The 23,502-nt window shown below is 51.0% G+C and overlaps 2 protein-coding genes across 5 annotated transcripts in view; both read left to right on the top strand.

Annotated features, from left to right (window-relative positions):
- FLNB (filamin B) overlaps positions 1 to 8,031 on the top strand; it is a 138,092-nt gene extending 130,061 nt beyond the window's left edge. For all 4 annotated transcript variants that reach the window (XM_025985819.2, XM_025985812.2, XM_025985807.2 and 1 more), the window contains 3 exons: positions 3,811 to 4,029; positions 4,997 to 5,200; positions 6,311 to 8,031. In XM_025985819.2, the coding sequence (XP_025841604.2) occupies positions 3,811 to 4,029; positions 4,997 to 5,200; positions 6,311 to 6,498 (611 nt within the window). In that variant the 3' untranslated portion in view covers positions 6,499 to 8,031. The remainder of the gene's footprint in view (positions 1 to 3,810; positions 4,030 to 4,996; positions 5,201 to 6,310) is intronic.
- A 6,008-nt stretch (positions 8,032 to 14,039) lies between these two features.
- On the top strand, positions 14,040 to 16,050 carry LOC112913241 (uncharacterized). Its single transcript, XM_025989832.2, has 2 exons — positions 14,040 to 14,761; positions 15,851 to 16,050. Exons 1-2 carry the CDS (start codon positions 14,275 to 14,277, stop codon positions 15,967 to 15,969), a joined length of 606 nt encoding a protein of 201 aa, XP_025845617.2. The 5' UTR covers positions 14,040 to 14,274; the 3' UTR covers positions 15,970 to 16,050.
- The last annotated feature ends 7,452 nt before the right edge of the window (positions 16,051 to 23,502 follow it).

Here is a 23,502-nt window from a genome sequence, read left to right as displayed (position 1 = left end):
CCTCCTCCTTATAGTTTCTGGTCCTCAGGGAAGAGGAAAAACGACTGTGGCAAAGAATTCTAGAGCTTTTCGGACTTGTTACAATGTGTCTTTAGTCTTTGCCGTGGATGGGACACATGGGATTGTGAAAGAGGTGGCAGGGATGGATATAAATGAAACTGGCTCCATCTCTTTGCTTCTCCCTCCCTCCATCTAGACTCAGGAGGAAACACCACTGATGGTTCAGGGGAGGACCTTCCAACTGCCTGTGTCTGCATCCTTATGCTTGACTTGGTTGCTTAGCTAGTTGCTTTGTTAAAAAGATTGATGTACAGTTTTGCTTTTATTTTACAGAAATAATCTTGGTGCACGTATTCTTGTACAACATTTTTCACTTAACATCTTAACTTTCTGTGATGGCTGTAGTTAGTATTTGTACCGTGACCCCAGAGGTGGGCATCGGGTGGGTCACTGGTACGGAGTGCCAGCTTGTCCACTCATACTTCTCTGCAGGGCATGTCCATAGCCACGGACTCACTGGGATACGGTTTGCACTGGGTGTTACGTTGGGCCTTTGGAAGGCAGCCCGGTCCCGGCTTGAGTCCCTTGCGTGTGCACATTCTGCTCTAGTCTCCCCCTGATCCAGTGCGTTGGACAGAGCAGACCCGCCTTGCCACAGGCAAGGAGATGAGTGGTTGCGGTTACATGGCATCCAGCCCTAGGGAGCCAGTGTCCTAAGTGGCCAAGGGGCCCTGCCCAGGTGCAGGGTAGCTGACAGGCTGGCGTGCCGCCCCAAGCTCTGGTCAAAGCAGTGGCCTCGGCAGAACCACCCACAGGGGTGGCCTGAGTGCTTCTAGACTCCCAAGGCCCATCCAGTCTGGCTCCACGCTGAACTCTGGGCCCGCAGCTTGCCCTTAGAAGAGGCATGGTAACACTTCACCCTATGCCATTCCATTTTATAGGTGAAGAAAGTGAGGCTCAGAAAGGCTGAGTCCCTCCCTAAGCTTACTTAGCTGGGAGGGGGCAAATCAGGAATCAGCCCAGGTCCGTGACCTCAAAGCCTCTGCCCTTAACCCTGGAGGTTTGCTGCCTTTCTAAGTGGGTGACTCACCCAGAAGTAGTAACTGCACCCCTGGCCCACTTTGTGGGGTGTCCTAAACCAGGACCCCTGTTCTCCCAGCTGCCTGGAATGGTTCCCAGGCAGTAGTACAGGCATGTGGTCCCTGGCAAGCTACCCGCCATTAAAGACCATGCGGGGGCCTCCTGGCATTTGGAACCACACACACCTTGGTCCAGGTCCCACAGCAGCCACTGAGGTCTCCTGCAGCTGCCAGCAGCCACCTTACCCTCCTGCTGGGTCACACCTGCTGCCTTTGGGGCCTCTCGTGCTTCCACTTGGCTGTTTGCATGCCTTCTCGGGAGCTTGGGTTTCAAGCTGTGCTTTGCAAGAACTGGATGCCACAGAGAGAAGGAGCCAGTCTTACAGGGCGACTCACAGGCAGGAGGGAGAGGTACAGAGCATGCCTGTTTCAAACCCTGTGTAAATATTGCTCTTGTCAAGGGGAAGGCGTCTTGTTTTTCTAGCCCTCCTGCTCCCAAGTCTTTTCCCAAATATCCATCCCAAGATTACACAGCTGCAGTGTGCATGGAATGAAAAGGTATCTGTGCTTGGCGGCTGGAGGGCCTGGCACCCTGACCTCCAGAATAAAGAAAACTTCCCTGTGTTTTTATGGGTGGGCTTGTTGTATCTCTTGGCTTGAGCTTTAAATGGTCCATTTTGCAGGTTTTGGAGCAGGGGAATGTGGAGAATTTGGGGTGGAACTGTCTGCTGCAGAGGAGTTTAGAGGTCAGGCATTAGACCAGGGAGTTCTAGACGCTCTGGATTGGAAGAGCAGCCTTCCTGATAAAATGCTCCAGGAACCCCAGTGTGCACAGGGTGAAAGAGAAGAGCCTCCTTCCCTCCCCCGCCCCCTTGCCCACCTTCACGATGCAGTAGGGCTGCAGTAAACTTGCATTAACCCCCCAGGAACTCGGCTGTGCGTACACAGAGTTGGGGCGGGGGGCACGGAGACTGCCAGGCCCAGAGATGTTTGGGGTATCGTATTGGTTCTAGCTGGAAGCAGCGGTCAGAGGGACTCCTGCACGTGGATTTTCTTTCTCCTCACGTCCCTCAGGTAAGTGCCTTAGCTCCAGATTGAGCAGATCTTGTGTTTAAATCCCAATTCTGCCATTGCCTAGCTGTGTGGCCTGGAGCAAAGGATCTGACCTCACTGAGCCTCCACTTCCTTCCTGTAAAATGGGAAGAGTAGGGGAGCCCTCCCGATAGGTTGTTCAAGGTGGCTCTTGCCCTGTAAGTCCTCATTTCCCTTTTCCCACCTCATCTCCCCTGCCTCTCCAGGCCCTCATGGCCAGGATTCACGGATCACGATCTTTCTCAAGAAGGGTGCAACTTGTTAAAATGGATTGGGCTTCTTTCCACTACAGCCGGGTCGGTCTTTTCATCTTCACTTTAAAAATATCTTTCCTTATCATCGCCTTGCAGCTACTTCCTGGAAATGCCGTCCCTTGTCGTGCGCCACCCCTCCCTTCCCTGCACAGCCTCGCTCGGCAGCTGCTGCATGAGGGGCTTCTTGGCTGCACGGTTTAGAAACAAGGTTGAGATAGTCGGGTGGGGGCTGGTGCCTGGGACAGGAGCCTCAGGAACTTCTAGAAGCAGCTGGGTTGTGTTTGAGGGCTGCACGATAGCAGCGCCTTTGTCTTATTGATAGCCAGAACAATAATTCTTTCTCTGGCCTAGGAGCTATAATTAAACCCAAATAGTTCCCAGCTGGGGCGGCATCCAGGGCTCTGAAGGAAGCACTGCCCTGCACAAGGATGCTGTGCCAGGGATGGCCCATAGAGGGCAGTTCTTTGAGACCACCTCACCCGCCTCTGGACTGGAAATGAGCCTGAAAGAGTGGAGGCTTTTGCAGGGCATTGAGCTCTGGCAGGAATGCACCACGGTCATTGGTCATTGGTCGGCCCAGCTTTTCTTTTGTCAGAAGGCAGGATGTCCACGCAGGAGGCCCCCACAGGCCAGGCAGGTGGCTCCAGAACCACACAGACTTGTTCACATCCCAGTTCTAGCAATTTCCTAGTTTGTAACGCTGACTGGCAAGTGCCCGAACCTCCCTGAGCCTCTGTCATTTGTTAAATGGGAATCACTGGGCACATAGCATGATGCTAACCATGGATCTGGAGCCTGAGTGGTGCAAGTATTGCTCAGTTAGCAGGAACTGTTGTTTTGGCCCTGTTCTTATTGCTAGTGTCCATGGCATAGTGAGGGGTTGGCCCATTGTAGCTGCTGCCCTGGTCTTTAGCATGGTGTCGGGGCCAAAGAGCCTGTGGGGGAAGATGCTGGGCCTGCTCAGCTTCTCCAAGTCCACTCAGAGGAAAAGGGAAAGGTCAGAGGGGCCCACGCACCCCCCACCTCCCAGAGGCAGGGCTGGGCCCTGGCAGCTGAAACAGCGCTTCAGGCTCACAATGAAGACTTGGGCTTCTTGCTCTCGGCCACTGCTCCTGCCCAGAGAAGAGAACAGAGTGTCCTGGCTGGTTGGTGGGCGAAATGTCAGCTGCACTCCTGCCTCTGTCTTGGAAAGGGAGTTACTGCCCCCCAGGGCCTGTGAGGAACAGGAGCTAGCACCAGTGGCTTTGCCCACTACCAAGGCCACCCCTCTGTGAAGGAACCTGTGTGCACCCCCGTCACTGCTTCAGTGCCCCTGGGAAAGTTCCTTGAGCCACACCCCCTCATCCCTCCAAACCAATACGACATTGCCTCTTCCTTTCTCCCAGGTATCCAGTCTGAATTTTTCATCAACACCACCCGAGCAGGGCCAGGGACATTATCTGTCACCATTGAAGGCCCGTCCAAGGTTAAAATGGATTGCCAGGAAACCCCAGAAGGGTACAAAGTCATGTACACTCCCATGGCTCCTGGAAACTACCTGATTGGCGTCAAATATGGTGGGCCCAACCACATTGTGGGCAGTCCTTTCAAGGCCAAGGTGACAGGTAACGGCCAAACAGCTTTGATATGACTCTTTTTCCCAGTGGAGCATATCTTGTCAGATTATCAACGGAGTTCCTTGATACTAGAAACTGGGTAATTTTACCTGTATTGAATTTACTTTGAATCTTGAATATAAAGAAAGGGTATGACATGTCAGGGGAATAAACATCTTTAGAATCCCATGGATATATGCTAACATCCTCCCCCTACAGGATAATAAGGAGGAGGGTAGAAATTGAAAAATCATGTTTTCTGTTTTTAACAGAAAAGAAAAAAATATTTACATATTTTAAATCTTACATATTTGTTTAGAGCAGGACCTGAAAAATCTCGTTTCTAACCTTCACTTCTAAAATAATCAAAAGGTTTTATTAAATTTATAAAAATGTGCCTCCTTCAGAACACTAGAAAAAATACCAGTCAAAAGCACCTCACAGCCCCTGGCCCAAGGTTATCACCATACATACTGTGGTAGATCCTTCTACATGTCCCTGCTTGGTTCACTGTTGGAGGAGTAGTATAGCTTCATTGCAGAAACATTAGAAGATTCAGATAGAAAAATCATCCTTTCACATGCAGAGAACCATTCTTATTATTTTGTTATATGTTCTCCGCAACATGTAACATTACTTTTACACTATTTATACACAAGGGTATTTTATATCAGTGAAGATATGAAATGACTTCTACAGAGTGGCATGGCGTTATGTGGGAGGGATTTCCAGGCTTTGTCATTTGCCTGTCAATGCCTTTGTCATTGTGTGGGATGGGACCCCTGGAGTTTGGAAGACATTATGGGGTTAAGATGGGGAAATGGTAATGTTTAGATCCAGGTGCATGGACTGGATCCAATGTTTAGGGTGCATGGACTTTCCCGCGGCTTCTGCCCGGGGCTCTCTCCTCTTCTAGCTGAGAGGACCTACTTGCTCTGGCCGTTCACTCCTGCCTCCTCTCCCCTCCATGTTCTAGGCCAGCGTCTGGTCAGCCCTGGCTCAGCCAATGAGACCTCATCCATTCTGGTGGAGTCCGTGACCAGGTCATCCATAGAGACCTGTTACAGTGCCATCCCCAAGGCATCCTCAGATGCCAGCAAGGTGACCTCCAAGGGGGCAGGGCTCTCAAAGGCGTTTGTGGGTCAGAAGAGCTCCTTCTTGGTGGACTGCAGCAAAGCCGGTAGGTATCCTGGTCCTGCCCAGGGGTCAGGGTGGAGGCAGGCTAAGCACCCTCTGCTAACTTTCGACTTCCCTGCAGGGCCCACCTACCCATGCAACCCAAATATTTACAAGTAACCTTGTTCATTACCCCATTCCTGCATTTTTTTTTTTGAGATTTTATTTATTCATGAGAGATACACAGAGAGAGAAGCAGAGACACAGGCAGAGAGAGAAGCAGGCTCCATGCAGGGAGCCCAATGTGGGAGTCGATCCCAGGGCTCCAGGATCACACTCTGGGCCAAAGGCAGACGCTCAACCGCTGAACCACCCAGGAGTCCCCCATTCCTGCACTTAATATTTTAAAATGATTTTCCTTTCTTTCACCCCTTGACTCTTTCAAATGCCCTCAAAGTAGACAGGAAAAATGGCATTTATCCCCATTACAGATGGGCAAACTAAGTCAGGAATCTGGCCCCTTCTCTGCCAATAATTGCTTTAATTGCAGTTTAAACTTGGGTATTTATTTGAGTGTCAGTGGTTGGTTACCTGGGTTCTGGCATCTGGCACATCGGAGCTGGAAACCTGGCTCTCCTTCCCTTCCCTCCCCACCTTCCTTCCCCAAATTTAGCCGTGTGATCTTGGGAAAGTTACTAAATCTTTTTCTAAAAGTCAGTTTCTTCTTGTCTAAAATGCGAATAATAAAGTCACCTTAAGTTTCTTATGAGAATAAATGAGATCAGAGTAGCTATCACTTACGTAGCCCTTACTACAAGCTAAGGGCTTCACATATAACTTCTGTAAACCTCTGAGCAATCCCATGGAGTAGGTCTAGTGTCAGCTCCTGTTTACAGATGGGCAAGCTAAGCCAGAGAGAGGCAAAGTCCCACATCCACGGCCACCCAGCTAGGAAGTGGCAGGCAGGGATTTGAACCCATGCCACTGGCCTCTGAGTCTACATTAGTAATTGCCATGCCGTCCCACCTCTTAGAGGTCCCAGCATCATTGTAGAATCTCAACAGATAACAGCTGGTATATTTCCTTTGTCTCCCATATCCCTTCCCTTTCCTCTGCCTTGCATGATGCATCCTGACAGAGTAAACCACCCTTTTTTTTTTTTTTTGCCTCCCAGGTTCCAACATGCTGTTGATTGGTGTCCATGGGCCAACCACCCCCTGCGAAGAGGTCTCCATGAAGCACGTGGGCAACCAACAATACAATGTCACATATGTCGTCAAGGAGAAGGGAGATTACATTCTGGCCGTGAAGTGGGGAGAGGAACACATCCCCGGCAGCCCCTTCCACGTCACGGTGCCTTAAAACGGTTCTCGTCAAACCCTGGGAGGAGTTCTGGTGGTTGCTTTTGTTGCTTGTTTGTAACTTGTTTTATACAAAGTTTTCCTCCAGCCTGTTTGTGGGTCTGAAAACCCATCCCGAAAACATTGCCGTTCTAAAGTGCCTTGAGAAATAAGTCCTAGACTTGACTCTTTGGGGACGTGTTGGGGACTCTTAAGAAATGCAAACTCATGCCGTGGGCTGAGAAGATTTCCATGCACACTTGGTTCAAATCCGATCTCTTGTTGGCACAGATCACCCCCTGCAGACAGACCAAGTTCACCCACAAGATTGACGTTTTTAAAAAATGATATTGGTAACCCATATCTGAAACAAGACTGGCAGGGAAGGGACAGGGCAAAGAGGCGACCTAGTTTAGGCTGTGATTTAGGAAAGAAGATGACTTAAAACCAGCTTCATCTCTCCAGAGCCCTATCACATAAAAGGCTCTGAGGCAGATGCCATTGTTTTGACATTACTCATCTCCACACCCCCACCTGTCTGTGGCCTTGTTACACGTCTCAAAGGGCAGTGGGCACGTGGTGGCAGAGTGACCTCAATGCTCTCTGATGCATCTCCCCTCATTCTGCTGAGTATCTCCCTGCAAAGTTGTAACATGTGCCCATTTCGGCAGCCACATTTTTGCTTTTGTCTTTAAAGGCCATTGAAGTCTCTGGGTCTGAGGAAATTCTACTGTGGCAAGCAGCCCCCTCCTGCCAAAGACTTTTTTTTTTTAAACAGCACGAGCCTTTGTTCTTAACACACACTCCAGCCATCTGTCAGACCAATGAGTCTTGCCAACACGTTCGAAGTGACCACAGGTGGGTCCCTATGTCAGCGTCCCTGTCTGCGGAAGGCCTGTCACGGGACAGAACACTCCAACCCACCTCCAGTCAGCTGTGGGATTGCTTCTTGGAAAAGGATTATAGGAAAGAATGGAAGTCCTGCTGACCTTTGGCCTCAAAGTCAGGACATTGGGGGTGGGGGTCTTCTGTCATTGGGCAGAAATAGTGGAAGCCACATAGCTAATGGTGGCTATGTATTCATTTGGCCCTGACCACAGTACCTGAAGCTGTTTGGAAAGCAATGTGCAGGTGCAAAATTCCAAAAACGGGGTATAAGGCATTTTGCATCCCTTTCTGCAGACCTGAGCTGGCTTTGGAATAAAGTTAAAGCATTCGGGGACACTGCCTGACTGTAGGGCCTGGGTGTGTGGCATTGTCTGGGCAGGCAGAGCTTTTTTGATTTGCTGCTCCATCTCAAGGAAGTGGCTGCTCTTGTCATGAGCGCCTCCGTGGATGGGACAGGGAGGGAGCAAGGTAGGGGGCCGTCACCAAGATGTAGCAGCTGGGGGCAGGTGTTGGCAGTAGCCCACCTCTTAGAAACCGGAGCAGCCTGAAGCCTAATGTGAAAGGGCCACAGGTTTTATAAACGGGGACATGGAAGCAGGAACTGGAATCAAATGCCGACTGTAAATTGTATCTTATAACTTATTAAATGTTTGCTCTGTCAAGCTCCCTTGGTGTCCTTAGAAGGTGTTGTTTCTGAATAAACCGTTTGAGTCTCTGACCAGCTCTCCCTACCCCTGGCCGAAAGGACGCAGATTAGCAACTAGTTCTGACAGCGAGCCTTGCCTCTGTTTGCAGGGGGGGTGGGGGGGCTGGCTTTCCTGCGAGCCCCCCACTGCGCGTGTATCATTAGGGGAGTCCAGGCAGTCCAGCGGCTGGGGCCTGGCGGAGAGGGCACTGGGCGAAGGGGCACATGGGCCGCGACACCTAACACCACCTCTGGGAGAGAAAGCCTTTTTCCCAGTGACGTGAGAAATGGTCATTTTAGGGAGTTGACTCAAACAAGAAGCTCTGTCACCTGTCGCCCCCACTGCCTTTGGACAACAAAGTGGAAGCTCTGCCTCCCTGGTTATACCTCGATGAGAGCAGGAACACAGAGGGGAGGGCACTGGGAGCCCCCATATAAGCCCCTGGAGGTCCCTCCTGGGCTCCTAGCCCTCCTCCACGGGCAGTGAGGGGTAGAGGGAAAGTCAAGGAAGGAAGACTGGATTCCTTTTGGGTGTTTCTTCCCTGCTCCGATTGTTGATCAGGATGGAGGCTTGTTTACCTCTGAGGTGGGAGGAAAGGAGGTTTTCCCTTGCCCTTCCTTCTGGAGGGAGCACCCTTATTTATGGGTTTGGGCTGAGAATGACTGTCCCTGGACTCCCAAGGGGTCTCTGGGCTTGGAGGGAGGGGAGCGCAGGCTCTGCCAAGCGATGCTGACCTTGCTCACGGGGGAGCACCGGGCCACAGCCACAGGTTTCAATGCCCTGATGTCTGGCTGGCTTTTGTCGGGGAGGCAGCACTTCTGTGTTCACAGCTGGACTTGGGCATCTGGTAGAGTGTGAACATTGGCTCTGCCCCTCCGTGGCATATGGCCTTGGGGAGGCTGCTTCACCTCTCAGCCCATGCTCCCCAGTGGTTGTGAGGATCTCATGCAGTCTCACTGGGAGCTGGGAGCCTTGGCTGCTGCTCTCCATGACCAGCATCCACCAGAGATGACATTAGCCATCCAGGGCTGCCCCAGAGGGTGGGCCCCTGCCTGTCACATCACAAATAACCCAGGTGAACCTGGACACCCCTCTGCTGGTCAGCGGCTAGACCGTCTGGGCGGCTCTTACCTGCCTGTTCCCGTGGGCTCCCTGCCGTTGGCACAGGCTGTTGTCTGTGCCAGCACTTCGGTGACTTTAAAACTAGGCACCAGGCCCTTTCTGGCTTTTCCCTGTTGACTTTGCCCCTTTCCTACCAGGAGCTCATGGGGCATCCCTGGTTAGGGGCTAACAGAGGTTCGAGCAGATGGCACAGACCTGCAGGGACCCTCCGCCCAGAGAAGGCCTCGTTCCCTTCCAGGCCCCGAGGCCTGCCTCTCCCTCAGCCAGCTTCCCCCGCCGCCCCAAAGCCCTCCCCGGCAGCGCCGCCAAGAAGGAAACATGTATTACCATGTCTGCTTCCAGTGCACTAAGAGGCATGTGGGCCCTTGACCACACGTCTAGTCTTGAGACTTCAAAGCGGCCTCGAAAGCCACATCTTGATGAGCCTGGTGTAAAATGAGTCAGGCACTAGGGATTTAATTTCCCCTAAAAATTGCACAGCCTTAAAAATTAGCAGAATAAACGGAAATGGCAAAATGAATGGTTGACTCTTGTTGCCACGCACCGCCCCCCCCAAGTTTGTATGTTAAAATGGGGAACAAGCTCATTCATTAATTTAAGCGCTCTTTGGGCTTAATTCTCCATCTGATGGAAACAAGGTCTAGGAAAGGAATGGAATCTTTTCAAATCCCCACTAACTTGGAAGGGGAAGGGGCTTTGCAATCAGGATATTCCACTAATGAAAACTCTCTCCCAGAAACCCATCTTGTTTAGCTATTTTTTTTTTCTCCTCACAATGGCAAATCATAAGTGGAAGAGGGAGTCAAACTGTTCCGTGGCTTAAGGCAAGCCTGAATTCGATTTTTCCCCCCTCTGGCTTTGTCCTAAGGATGCTGACCAAACACACGGTGGGAGGAATCTGTGAAACAAAGGGATCCTTTTTGCTTTGTGATAAGGCTTTTGTCTGGGTCCCTGAGCCCACAGGAGACCAACTCATATGCCAGGAATTTAGGGTGGCCCACCCCACACCCTTTCTCTCTTCAAGAGTTCTCCAAAGCAGGCAGGCAGGAGATGGGGAATGTATGAGCCTGATGGCTTGCATCCAAGGGTGTTTCGTGTTTTGGACTTGCTTATCTCCCCAGGACAAAGTTCAAAGATGAAAGAGTACTGGAGCCTTTTATAGCCACCGTCTTCCCAAAGGCATCAGAATGCCTCTCCCGGGCGGTGCAGGCGTTCTTAGTGCAAAGCTCATGCTGAACCCTGGTGAGTGGGGGGGTCTTCAAGAAAGGAAATCTTGGCAGAGGGCCACGCCCCGGAAATGCCAACCTCGGGCCCAGCTCCAAGCAGCTGGCACCGGTAGCAGCCAGAAAAGCCTGATGTATGAGAAACACTCAGAAAGCAGCAGGTCAGGTACTGCCGTTCAAGGCTGGATTCCAATCCCAGCTCTGTGGCTTACCGGCTCAGACACCGGCTGGCCCTTAATCTCCCCACATATCCCAAACTTCTTCATGGCGCTCATTTTACAGGTGGGAAGACTAAGGCACAGAAGGCAGTCTAGACAGCCTTACCCTGTGTTGTCTTACAGACTGGGGGTCCCAGTCTGGAACATTCTTCCTTTATGCTTTGGCCAACTCATGTGCATAGTTCAGGTTTCAAAGGGCACCTCCTCCACGAAGCCTTCCCGGAGTCTCAGTGCCCTCATCCATAAAATGAGAAAGTGGGAAACTTCCATTCTAAGATTAGAATGATCCTCCCACCCATCCATCCTCCAACTGGCTGGCCAAATCCTTCCCCACCCAGAGCTGCTGGAATAGGGGCTGCCTGAATCTTGGCAAGGAAAGGGTACCCCAGTTAGAGGCTTGTGGGGCCTCTATTAAGCATGGTGGTTCAAAGCATGGGCCAGAGGGTTCATCCTACCCTGCCATGACTTCCAGCAGATCACTTACTCTCACAGAAAACTCACAGCCTCTGTTTCCTCTCCAATGAAATGGGATACTAGACCCTACCCCATACGGTGTTCTGAGGGTTCATTGACAAAATGTATGTAAAGAACATATCACAGGATCTAATACATGATAAGCCTTCAGAGAATTATGATTACTGGTGAAAGGTGCTTAAGAGGATTCTTCTGTACAGAGATCTTAAATCCAGGAAGGGGCTACTTTCAGGGCACAAATAGAAGAGGCACTTGGCCTGGAGACAGAGCCCAGGACTGAAAACTGGGTTGGGAGTCACAGTGGTAGTGGATGGGGTGGCCAATGGCAGTTCTAGGAGCAGGGTGGGTCCTTAGTGGCTTGGAGGAGTGGCCAGAAAGGTTGGAGGAGAGCTAGGTGAGTCAGGGGCATGGGGGAGGGCCCCAGCTCACCTACCAGCCTCCCCTGGTGTGCAGGCTTCAATGACAGCTTTCTCGTAGCAGAGATCTAGGCCAGAGACAGGCCTGGGGCTGCCCGCACACCTCCCCAGGGGTTGATCAAGATGAGTGTTAAATCAATAATCTGGAGTAAACAAAATATAAGTAACACTAATGTTAGGCACTGGTTTTAGGATTATCCCCATTTTTCACAGGGGCATTTCCCAGGGCTCAGAGAGGTTAAGTGACCTGTGCAACATCACACAGTAATAGTCAAGGCTCTGTTAAAAGCCAGAAAGCCTGGAGACGCCTGGGTGGCTCAGTGATTGAGCATCTGACTTTGGCCCAGGGTGTGATCCTGGAGTCCCGGGATCGAGTCCCACATCGGGCTCCCTGCATGGAACCTGCTTTTCCCTCTGTGTCTCTGCCTCTCTCTGTGTGTGTGTGTCTCTCATGAATAAATAAATAAAATCTTTAATTAAAGAAAAAAAAAAAAGCCAGAAAGCCTGAGTGTGGGAAGGAGGCCATGAAGCTGAGCCCTGTGCACTTGGAATCTGAAGGCGACTCTCCTTGTGAGCCAACCTCTGTCCCTAGTCCTTTGGAAGGCAGTATTTTGGGGGTGCCTTTCTGCACCCTTCCACCCCACTCCCCTCTTAGGGGAGCCTGTCCACCCCTCAGCAAGCCCGGGTTCTGGCCAAGCTGCTGAGCCTGCGGCTTGGAAGACCGCTGCTGCGACTGTCGTTACCGTCGTGACCGCCAGGGGTCGCCTTGGGCACGCGAACTGCTGCGCGGAAGAGAATCCCGCGGTCAGGGAGGCACCCGGCCTCCGAAGCCCTGGAGCAGCGCACCCACCTCTGCCCTCGCGCTCGGGGCCCCTGCCCCTCCTGCCTGGGGCTGAGGCGGTCTGGGGCAGGGAGGCTTTCTTGGGTTCTGGGATCGGAGGCCGCCCCACAAGCCCCACCAGCCCCAGCCTCACAGCTCCCCTGACTTTCCTCCCTGCCTCCTTGGTGCACACGCCCCGAGGCAGCAGGCGGCCTGTTGGCCCTTTCCTTGAGCACCACCTGGATGCCAGACAACACCCCCTCTGGACATAGAGGTGCTGCGTGAAGAGGACAGGACGCAGGTGCACAAGCTCGGTGAGGAAGACACCTTATGTCCGTGCTGTTCCCTTGCAGCGCCAGGCGCACAGAAGCCTGGATCACACGGGTGATGGCGCAGGTAATGGATGACCATGGTGAGGGTGCCAGGATCCATATGCCAGGCCCGGGCTGTTTTACTTAACCAGCTGGCTCTGAATCTTCCCAAATGTCCCAAACCTCATAGCCCTCATTTTACAGCCGGGAACACTGAGGCACAGAGGGCAGTCCAGGCAGCACTGCCCTTTCTTGCCTTGAGAGTCCCAGTCTACAACATTCTTCCCCTACTCTGCTTGGCTAATTCTTGTTCATAGTTCAGGGCTCACTCCAACGGCACCTCCCCCAGGAAGCCTTCCCTGATCATCTCCCCAACTCCCTGCTCCCCATCCACCTGATTATGAGTCTGTCTCCCCTTCTGGACTATGAAACCCTGAGGGCAGGAAGCATCAGTACCTGGCTCAGTGTCTAGCAACAGTGTCAAGAGCAAATGAGTCTATTTTGAATGAATAAGCGACAGCGTGCTGAGCGGGGACCAGAAAGGTGAGGGGCGCCCCAGCATGATGGGTAACCTCCTTCTCCCCGGGATCCACACTGCTCAGGGCTGCAGGGCCCTGGTGGGAGAGCAGAGGGTGTGAGGATCCTGGAGGCTGACTTTATGGTGCAACTGGGAGACCGGTGGGTCCTCCTCTGCCCCCCACCCTCCCTCTGTGCCTCTCACACGATGCGGTCCCATTCCCCGGGAGAGCTGTGTGTCTGTAACACAGAGGTGCAGGGTTTGATGTCCACCCCAAGGTGGCCAAATGAACATTTCTGAGCCTCGGCCTCCTCATCTAGGAGGGAAGAGAGCCTGTTAGTGAGTCACCTGAGGAGTCCGCTGTGTGGGATGGCTCACAAGGCCTCCTGCCCAGGCCGGGCAGGGAGACCCCTGTCACACACCAGCATCCTGCCTGCCTGGGACACCCCTGGCCTGGAGTTTCCACAAGCCTCCCGTCCCCCTTCTGGAAAGGAGGTTAGTGGGAGCCCCAGCAATGGAAGAGGCCGACGGAACCGGGCACAGCAGCTGGTGCCTAGCAGCTGACATCTATGGAGGGCCTCCCCGATGCCAGGCACTGTCCCCGGTGCTCTCTCTATACGGCAAGTCCCTCCGGGCACTGTCCCGTCTCTGTCACTCTCTCTATATCACAAGTAACTCCTGCGGGCACTCTGATATTCAAGGGATGCCAGGGAGCTGGCAAGGGTCAGAGCCGGGTCTGAGGGGCTGAGTCCACAGTTTCCCTGGCAACTGCCCCAGCCATGCGTCCAGGGCTTCCTGATGGTGGACACCGGGCCTCCCCTTGGGCCCCCTTGGGTGCCTGGTGCACAGGAGGTGTATGTTAGGGTTTGCCCATGCACCTCCCTGGGACCCTCCGGGTGTGAGGGGGAAAGGCTTGGGCCCTGAGTCCCTCTGGGGCAGACTACAGCCTCCTGCCAGGCCCCCTGGGTGGGCTGTGGGCAGCCTCTGCTCCCTTTCCCGGCCTGCTGGTCCCAGTGGCTGCAAGCACCCCGTCCCGGAGCGCCCCTCCTCCGCAGCTCGGCCCCGGCAACCGTATCCTGGGAGACGGGCACAGGGCGGCGGGCAGAACAGTCCCCCCAGCGCCATGAGGGGTCCCAGCGCCAGCCAGCGCTGCAGCAAACCGCAGAGCCAAGCCTGCTGGCAAGAGCACATCCGGAGGGAGACCGCAGCCCGGGTCGCCTGGACGGTCACCTACGGCCACAAGTACCCGAAGGAGGGGCCCGTGCCCAGGAAGCGGCTGCAGCGGGCCCCACTCCGGCCAGCCGCCAGCTCCCCTGAGACCGAGGGGCTTCGGGGTCAGCTGTCCAGGGGAGTGGGTGTTCGGGGCCCGCTGCCCAAGGAAGGCAGAGCCTGGGAGGCCCAAAGAGCCGCGGGGGGCCCGGCGGCCCAGACCAAGCCGGAGGGCCTAGAAATGAGGCGGGCTCCCCCCGGCACCCTGAAGCTGCTTTTCCAGGGCATCTCCCACGACGGCCAAGGCCGGGCCTCGTACCTCCGGGAGCGGCATCGGCAGAAGCCGGAGGAGAAGTTTCTGTACCCAGTCCTGTCATCCTGGGAGTACGGCTGGCACATCGGTAAGGGCCACCACCATCTCGCCACTCCAGACCTCCGCGGGCAGGCCCGGCCTTCCTCCCCAGCCCTGTCCTGTCACCCCGTGGGCACCGGCCCGTCCCTCAGGCTCACCTTGCCCCGAGCAGGGGCCACGCACCTTCACACCTTCAGGCCTTTGCACATTTTCATCTCTCCACCCGTAACGTACCTGCCTCTTCCTCCGCTGGCTAATACTCACATGTCACCACCTCTGGGAAGTCCTCCGAAAGTCCTCCTGGTGGATGTGAGTCCACCCTTGTGGTTATACAGCTTTTTGAGTCTACAAACGCACTGGCCCCACCGTGTCCCCATTCCTTGAGTATCTGCCTGGCCTAGGGAGCCCTTTGGGCTCCAGAATTTAGTTAATTTTACTAATGCCCTCCCAGCCCCCAGCTTAGGGCTACTACTCGGTGACCATGGAATGAATGAACAAATGAATGAATGTGGACTAGGGAATGAGGCCTGAGTTTGGAATCAGGAAGTGCAAGTTCAAATCCTGGCTCCTCCACTTGGGAGCTGAGTTCAAGCGAGAACCTTAACTTCTCTTGGCCTCAGTTTCCACATCTGAAAAATGGGATTATAGTAGTACCTGCCTTCCAATGTCACAGAGTTTTGGGGAGATCAAATGGGAAAGTACCCTGAACAGAAATTTTTCTCACAAAGCCCCATGAGGTGGGTAGGACAGATATTCACTCATTCAACATGTGACGCTTTCATTCGGGACAGCCCGGAGAGGGAGATCCAGAGTCCCTGAAGCCCAGCTCTGCCCCAACATGAGTTAGCAAATGAACAAGCATGGAAGAGTGGCTCAGTTTGAAATTAGGGGGCCTGGGTTTGGATTCTTGTTCATTCATTCATTCATTCATTCATTCAAGAAAGGTTAAGTGAGCACCTAATATATGTCAGGCACCTTGTGTCCCTGGGGATATGACAGAGAATGTGAGTGTTGTGGTTGTAGAAAGAGATCAGTCAGGAAAAGGAGAGGAAGCCTGAGGGGGCTCTTGTGGTAGACAGGTGGTCAGGGAAGGGAGGAATGGTAGCCCCAGCCCAACCAGGCCTTTGCCTTGTTCCAGGGGACGTCATGAAGGATGCCAGGGCTCCCACCTATGCCAGGTGCCAGCCCATCATGAATGTCTTTTACATCAAAAGTAGCGTCTTTCACTTTCCACGGCGAACAGACCAGCTAATCTGAGCTCATGGGGGTTCGGGAGCGGCTCCTGCCTTTTCCTACAGCCTGTCAGGACCCTGCTGAGCAGAGACACTCCCTACTCCAGCCAACCCTTCTTCTGTTCTGTCCAGCCCTGTCTCCTCTGCTGAGCAAGGTGGGGATGTGAGTGTTTTTCTGTACCTCTGGGATTCAGGGTGGCCCACCTGCTGCCTCTTGGATGTCCTCAGGGACCTCAGCTCCCTTGCAGAGCTCGGGCCCCACCGTCAAGAGGTGGGGTGCTAGGTGCTCTCCCTGGGGAAACAGCAGAGTCTCCACGTGCTCCAGCAGCAGAGTTGGGTGGGGAGGGGCTTGCTAGGATCTTCCGGAGCTCCGTACAGGAGGGAATATCTCCATCTTTACTCTCTCTGGCCCCAGTGTATCCCACAGTTTAAGAAAGTAGTTTCCATGGTTACTTGCTGTTTCTCTCACTGGCCCCCTGCCTGCCTGGGTCAGGCTTGCCTTAGTGTTATAACAAACAGCCGCTGCATCCCACTTGCTTTAACCAATAAAGATGTATTTCTTGCAGCACAGTGCACTCTGATGTTCAATGGGCCACCTGCCACATGCTGATCTGGAGATCCAGGCCTCTCCCATCTGGTGGCTTTGCCATCTCCTAGGGTCTCAGGGTTCTTTCCCGAGTCCTTCTGAATCCAACTAGGGGCAAGGGAAGAGACAGAGTCGGCTGAGAACACACCCATCCTACCCTGCCTTAGCCTGAAACTGCCAAATGTCACTTCCTGTCACATTCTGCTGGGGAGAACACATCACATGACTTCGGGATATGTGAAGGCTGGGAGAGTTGTGTTGCTCCTGGTCTGCCTCTTAGCCTGCCACTTTGCAGAAGAGCTAGGCCACCTACAGCTGCCATTTGGGCTCATTTGCCTGGCTTTCCCCATCAACTTTGGGGAAGTTCTTGAGTAGGAAAGAGCAAGAGGCAGAGAGTAAGCGAGGGCCAATGTGCGTGTGTGACTGCTGGAAATTGCACTGTGGCCTTGCACAACAGAGGCGTTGGCAAGAACCTGCTGAATTCACTAATCAAATACTAAATAATGCCCTGGGTTCCTCTAGGGCCATTTGATTGTCTGTAACAACCGAGGGTCCAACAGTTCCTGTGGGTCAGGCTTGGCCTGGGCGCCTGAGGAATAAGGAGCCACATCTTCTTAGATCTCATAGTACAGATTGAGAAGGGCTGGGATGGGGGAAGATGGGCACTTTGAGAGCACAGAAGAGACACTGAAGCCAGCATGGGGTCTCAGGGCAGCTTCTCTGGGAGGTCACTGCTGTTTCTGTCATTAAATGAAATAACGCTCAGAAAATGCCTAGCAGGTACCTGACTATACATGTGAATTGTATTACTTGTGATGACAGTGATCTCTGTCAGCAGCAAATCTGCAAGCTGCTTAGAAGAGGACAGGCTGCCACCAGGGCAGGCTCTCAGTTGGGATTTTGGAAATCTATCAAGCCCTACCAAACATGATTTAAGTGACTACTTTCTCAATTCTCTCAAGGATGGTACTATATAGCTAGCATCATTCTAGAGACCTAGGAAAGAGATTCATTACCAACAGTGGATGTCCCAGGAGGCTGGGGCTTACTTCTTCTGGGGGAATTTATTTTTGTATGTATTTAATAAACGCCAATGTGATATTTGCTACGTGCAGACGTTTTTCTAAGGCTGCACTGTGGCATTTGGTAGTCGTAAGCCACACATATCCATTGAGCACTTGAAATGTGTTATAAGTATGAAAGACACATGAAATTTTGAAGATTTAACAAGATAAAAATTGTAAAATATCTCATTAATAATTTTTATACTGAGTTACATGTTGAAATCACCAACTTTGCACTTGCTAGGTTAAACCAGGGTTTGGCAGACTTTCTCTGAAAGGACTAGTTGTATTTTCCACTTGTGGGCCATCCAGTCTCAACTCCACAGCCATTCAACTCTGCAGCTGGAGTGTAAAAGCATCCATAAATAATACAGAAACAAATGGGCGTGGCCACGTGCCCATAAAACTTTATTTAAAAAAATAGGCAGTGGGCTAGATTCGACCTACAGGCTGTCATTTGCTGATCCCTGGGTTAAATAAAATATATTATTGAAATTAAATTTACTTTTTTTTTTTTTTGCTTTTTTTATGCAGCTAGTAGATTTCAAATTACATTTAGTTCACATGATATTCTTACTGGACAGGGCTCATCTAAGCACTTTATGGATATTAACTCAGGGATAACTATTAACCTGAGGGTGGGGGAATGTGTGAATTCTGCTGAAAACCTGAAGAAAGCACATACTTTGATGTTCCTTGGCCTGGCTCCCCCACTGCTGAATGTGGAGCCCAAGGACCCACTGGCTTGTGGCTGCTTTCAGGGCAGACGCCGGAGTCTGTAACCTCTTGCTAGGCTCCTCCTTTGTTTTGTTTTGTTTTGTTTTATAAATTTATTTTTTATTGGTGCTCAATTTGCCAATATATAGAATAAAACACAGTGCTCATCCCATCAAGTGCCCCCCTCAGTACCCATCACCCAGTCACCCCCATCCCGCGCCCACCTCCCCTTCCACCACCCCTAGTTCCTTTCCCAGAGTTAGGAGTCTCTCATGTTCTGTCTCCTCTCTGATATTTCCCACTCATTTTCTCTCCTTTCCCCTTTATTCCCTTTCACTATTTTCTATATTCCCCAAATGAATGAGACCATATAATGTTTGTCCTTCTCCGATTGACTTACTTCACTCAGCATAATACCCTCCAGTTCCATCCACGTTGAAGCAAATGGTGGGTATTTGTCGTTTCTAATGGCTGAGTGATATTCCATTGTATACATAGACCACATCTTCTTTATCCATTCATCTTTCGATGGACACCGAGGCTCCTTCCACAGTTTGGCTATTGTGGCCATTGCTGCTATAAACATTGGGTTGCAGGTGTCCCGGCGTTTCATTGCATCTGTATCTTTGGGGTAAATCCCCAACAGTGCAATTGCTGGGTCGTAGAACAGATCTATGTTTAACTCTTTGAGGAACCTCCACACAGTTTCCCAGAGTGGCTGCACCAGTTCACATTCCCACCAACAGTGTAAGAGGGTTCCCTTTTCTCCGCATCCTCTCCAACATTTGTGGTTTCCTGCCTTGTTAATTGTCCGCATTCTCACTGGTGTGAGGTGGTATCTCATTGTGGTTTTGATTTGTATTTCCCTGATGGCAAGTGATGCAGAGCATTTTCTCATGTGCATGTTGGCCATGTCTATGTCTTCCTCTGTGAGATTTCTCTTCATGTCTTTTGCCCATTTCATGGTTGGATTGTTTGTTTCTTTGGTGTTGAGTTTAGTAAGTTCTTTATAGATCTTGGAAACTTAGGCTCCTCCTTTGACTGCAGGGAAGTCCCCAGCAAGAGCACCAGGTGGTGCTGTGGGACCACAGAGCAGGTGGTTGGCTTGCTGGAAACCTGCGTTCCAGGCTGGGGGCTGCCATTCATTTACTGCCTGGCCTTGGACTTCGATTTCCTCGCCTGTAAATTGGGGTCAGACTAGCCTAGTGAAAACATGAACTTTTAAGACAAACTGACCTGATTTGAGTTTTGACCCCACCAGAGCCACATGATGATTTTCACGGTCCTCAGGCACTTTGCCTTCATGCATCCTTTCTTCCATAAAGAAATAGCAGAAGTTATGTTTTACAACTATGTTGGGATAAATATAAATATATTAATATTACATATTAAAAATTTTTCTTCGACCCAAAATTTAATCTCATTCCTTCTTATTCTGAAAGAAAGTATTTCTGTGGCCTTAAAAGTATCATGAGCCACAGGCCCTGTGCCAACTGTGCCTCATGAAGAATCATGCTGGGCTCCACTACTCACCAGCTGTGTGACCGTGGGTAAGTTGTTCAACCTCTCTGGGCCTCAGTTTCCTCATTTATAAAATGGAGATGACAACAGACCCCACCTTTTTAGTGACATAGTTGGAATTCAATGAGAGAGTGTATGCCATGAATCTTTAGAGCAAGCCCTACAAATGGGACTATTATTTCTTTTTATTATTATTATTTATCATCTTTGAGGATATTTTCAGCTCTAATGTCTCTGAAACTATTAAAATATTTCAAACAAGAATCTCAAAATACATTAAAGAAAAAAAAAAAAAGAAATGAAACTTCCAGGCTATTTGATGGGGGAAGTAGAAGAGGTTCCCAGAGAAGAGTGTATCAGCAGAAGGAGTTTTTACAGATGACAAACACAGATTTTCTCCTGCCATTGAGGAGCTCATGAGGAAGGAACATGGGCTTGCACCAGTCAGCTGGAATCTGGACCAGCTCTAGAATATGTGCCAGGTGGGCAGATACTTGGGAAAGGTGTGTGTGTGTGTGTGTGTGTGTGTTGCATTCATCTTAGAGAAAAGGAGATTTGCATGGAGTTTGAAGGCTATGAAAGCCTCAGGCCTATGGAGACAGGGACATCGTATTTGTAGGGAAGAGGAGCAAAGAGGGGAGGAGCGCTTTAAGCTGAGGGAACAGTATATCCAAAAGTCTGGGGCAGGAGGCAAGTTCAAGCTGAGATTTACCTTTTTTAAAAAAAAGATTTTATTTATTCATGAGAGACGAGAGAGGCAGAGGGAGAAGCAGACTCCCTGTGGGGAGCCCAATGTGGGACTCAATCCGAGGACCCCAGGATCATGAGCTGAGCCTAAGGCAGACATTCAACCGCTGAGCCCACCAGGCATCCTGAGGTTTACCTTTTCTTAGCTGAATTGTAGTTCTTGTATCCCTGGGGCATCCCAGGTTATATCTTTCGAATATTCCTTGACAAACTTGAATACCCTAGAAAGCACTGTCAATTTTTTTTAAGTAGGCTCCACACCCAGCTGTGTGGAGCCCAGCGTGGGGCTTGAACTCATGACCCTGAAATCAAGACATGCACTGAGATCAAGAGTCACATGCTTAACCAGCTGAGCCCCCAGGGGGCCCCAGCACTGTTTTGTAATCCCCAATTTGAACCAGCAGAAATCACTCCCTAACTTTGTAAGTTAGGTGTTTCCATTGGGAAGATTTTCTAAAATAAAAATTATGACAATCTACTACCCAATGTCTACTACTTTTGGATCCAAAAAAAATTTTTTTGAGGGGATAACTATGTAAAGACTATTGCCTTCTTCTCCAAGACGGCACAGTAGTGCCCCCTGAGTTTAAATAATTCCACAAAAACTTTGGGAACAGTGACTTAGGAAGACACAGCTTTGTCCTCATAGAGGCTGTAGGTTGGGGGCAGGAGCAGACATTGAACGACTAGCTACACAGGTGATAGAGGTTAGGAAAGAGACGTGGAGAGCACCATGGGCAGGTGTGGCAGAGGGTCCTAGAAAAACTGGGGGAACCTAGTAAAAAAAAAAGCCTCCCTGATTGAGCAAGATTTAAGCTGAGTTTTGAGGAATAAGAAGTTAGCTAAGTGAATGGGGGGAGAAGAGTAATGGGAGTGGAGGAGACAGCCTGTGCAAAAGCCCAGAAGCTGGGGGGAGCATGAAGAATTGAAGAACTAGACGTGGCAAGAATGTACAGATGGTTGAAAATGGAGAGGTAAGTGAAGGCCAAAATATACAAGGCTTTTTGTAAGATATGATAAGGACTAGGGTCTTTACCCAAAGAGAAATGGGGAGCCACTGAGGATTTTAGTGAGGGGGAGCAATAGCAAGAGATTTCCATTTTAGGAAGTCTATCCTGGTTATTGGGAGGCGAACAGATCGTAGGGAGGTAGGATGGGAGCTCGGAGCCATGGACAAGTTCACTTAGTGTCTGGTCCACTTTCCCTGCCTCCTCCACTGAGCACAGGTCCCAGCCATGCTGCTGGCCTTTAAGGCAAAAGGATGATCCTTTCCTCCAGAATAAGCTCATGTGGGAATTGCCTACTTGACCATTTTGGACCTTGGAAACTGGGAGTTTTCCTGGGACAGCAAGCCCTGCTCAGAAGAGGGGGGTGACAAAGGCTTTACAGCCTCACCACCTCCCCCACCAATTCCAACAAGACCTCTGAGGTTCATTGGATATTTGAGGGTTTTCCCATTTAAGCAGGGCCCTTTTGATTTTATTCCCTTGGTTAGATGCAACCAAATTTCAAAAATCAGCCGTATGCTTGCTTGCTTGCTTTCCTTCTTTCTTTTTATTTATTTATTTATTTATTTATTTATTTATTTATTATTTATTTATCATAGTCACACAGAGAGAGGAAGAGGCAGAGAGAGACACAGGCAGAGGGAGAAGCAGGCTCCATGCACCGGGAGCCCGACATGGGATTCGATCCCGGATCTCCAGGATCGCGCCCCGGGCCAAAGGCAGGCGCTAAACCGCTGCGCCACCCAGGGATCCCTCCTTCTTTCTTTTTAAAGATTTTATTTATTTGTTCATGAGAGGCACACAGAGAGAGGCAGAGACATCGGCAGAGGGAGAAGCAGGCTCCCTGTGGGGAGTCCAATACAGGACTCGATCCCAAGATCCTAGGATCTGGACCTGAGCCAAAGGCAGATGCTCTACCACTGAGCCACCCAGGCATCCCTGGTCTCTTTCTTATGTCAAAAGTCACATCATCCCTCATATATTAAGGAAGATAAGAAGTGAGTCTATGGATATAGCGTGCTAAAACTCTTATTTTTCAGGGTTACATATGGTGCTTATTTATCATAGACTCTCTTGGAAGAACGCATAGGCTGGTAAGAGGGGCTGCTTCTGACACAGGAAACTAGGGGGTGGGGTCCCGGAGCAGCTCACTTTTTCACTGCTTAGTCTTTGGTATTCTTGCATATCTAGCCATGCACGAGTACTGTTTAAACAAAAGATATAATCTAAAAGAAGGCAAAGCAAAACAAACAAAAATGGCCACCATGGACCCAGGTAAAATGGTGCTCTCTACTCCTCTGCAACTCTTTGGTTGTAGAATGATGATAAAATCCTCGAATCTCTGCCAGCCACTGGCCTCCTCAAAGCCTAGGAGAAGGGAGGCTTAGGGCATGCTGGGAAGGGACAGTCCTGTGGAGTACAAGGTGGGATAAAAAGGAGGCTGATATGGTGCACCAGAAAATACAGCCCCCTGTGGGCATCCAAAACTTCTGGGCTCTCCCAGGTGGGTGATGGGAGGCCCTGAAGGATTTAGAAGCAGGGATGGGAATGCAGGTGGGCTGTAGTCAGAATGGGATTTCAAAGGATGGCCCTGGTAGGTACTGGGCTGGCTGAGTTGGAGGACAATTTGAGGCAGGGAGACCAGCGGGGAGAGCCTTTATTCTTCATCCCAGTGAGACATAATTACCACCCTGAGCTCAGACAAGATGGAGTAGATTCCTCAGAGAGTTAAGTGCCCAAATCATGGGGTGCAGTTGAGGCCTTGTCCTTTCTGGTCATTTCCTGTGGACTGAGATCCCCTCGAGCTGAAAGCCAACATTCTTCCTCTTCTTGCAGCCTCTTTCATGGCAGGGCTGAGCCCAGGCAGTGACGACTGATGGGGCTCTAGTTTGGGACGTGAAAACTATCTTTTAGGA

This window comes from Vulpes vulpes, chromosome 9 (assembly GCF_048418805.1).
Source record: "Vulpes vulpes isolate BD-2025 chromosome 9, VulVul3, whole genome shotgun sequence".
NCBI lineage: Eukaryota > Metazoa > Chordata > Mammalia > Carnivora > Canidae > Vulpes > Vulpes vulpes.
This window is presented reverse-complemented; position numbering and strand designations above follow the sequence as displayed.

What these genes read in the sequence shown, in the direction of transcription:
- LOC112913241 (XM_025989832.2), top strand. Translation starts at nt 14,275, where the DNA reads ATGAGGGGTCCCAGCGCCAGCCAGCGCTGCAGCAAACCGCAGAGCCAA. An exon ending in GGAGTACGGCTGGCACATCG is followed by an intron (nt 14,762 to 15,850) that starts GTAAGGGCCACC and finishes GCCTTGTTCCAG; the next exon opens with GGGACGTCATGAAGGATGCC.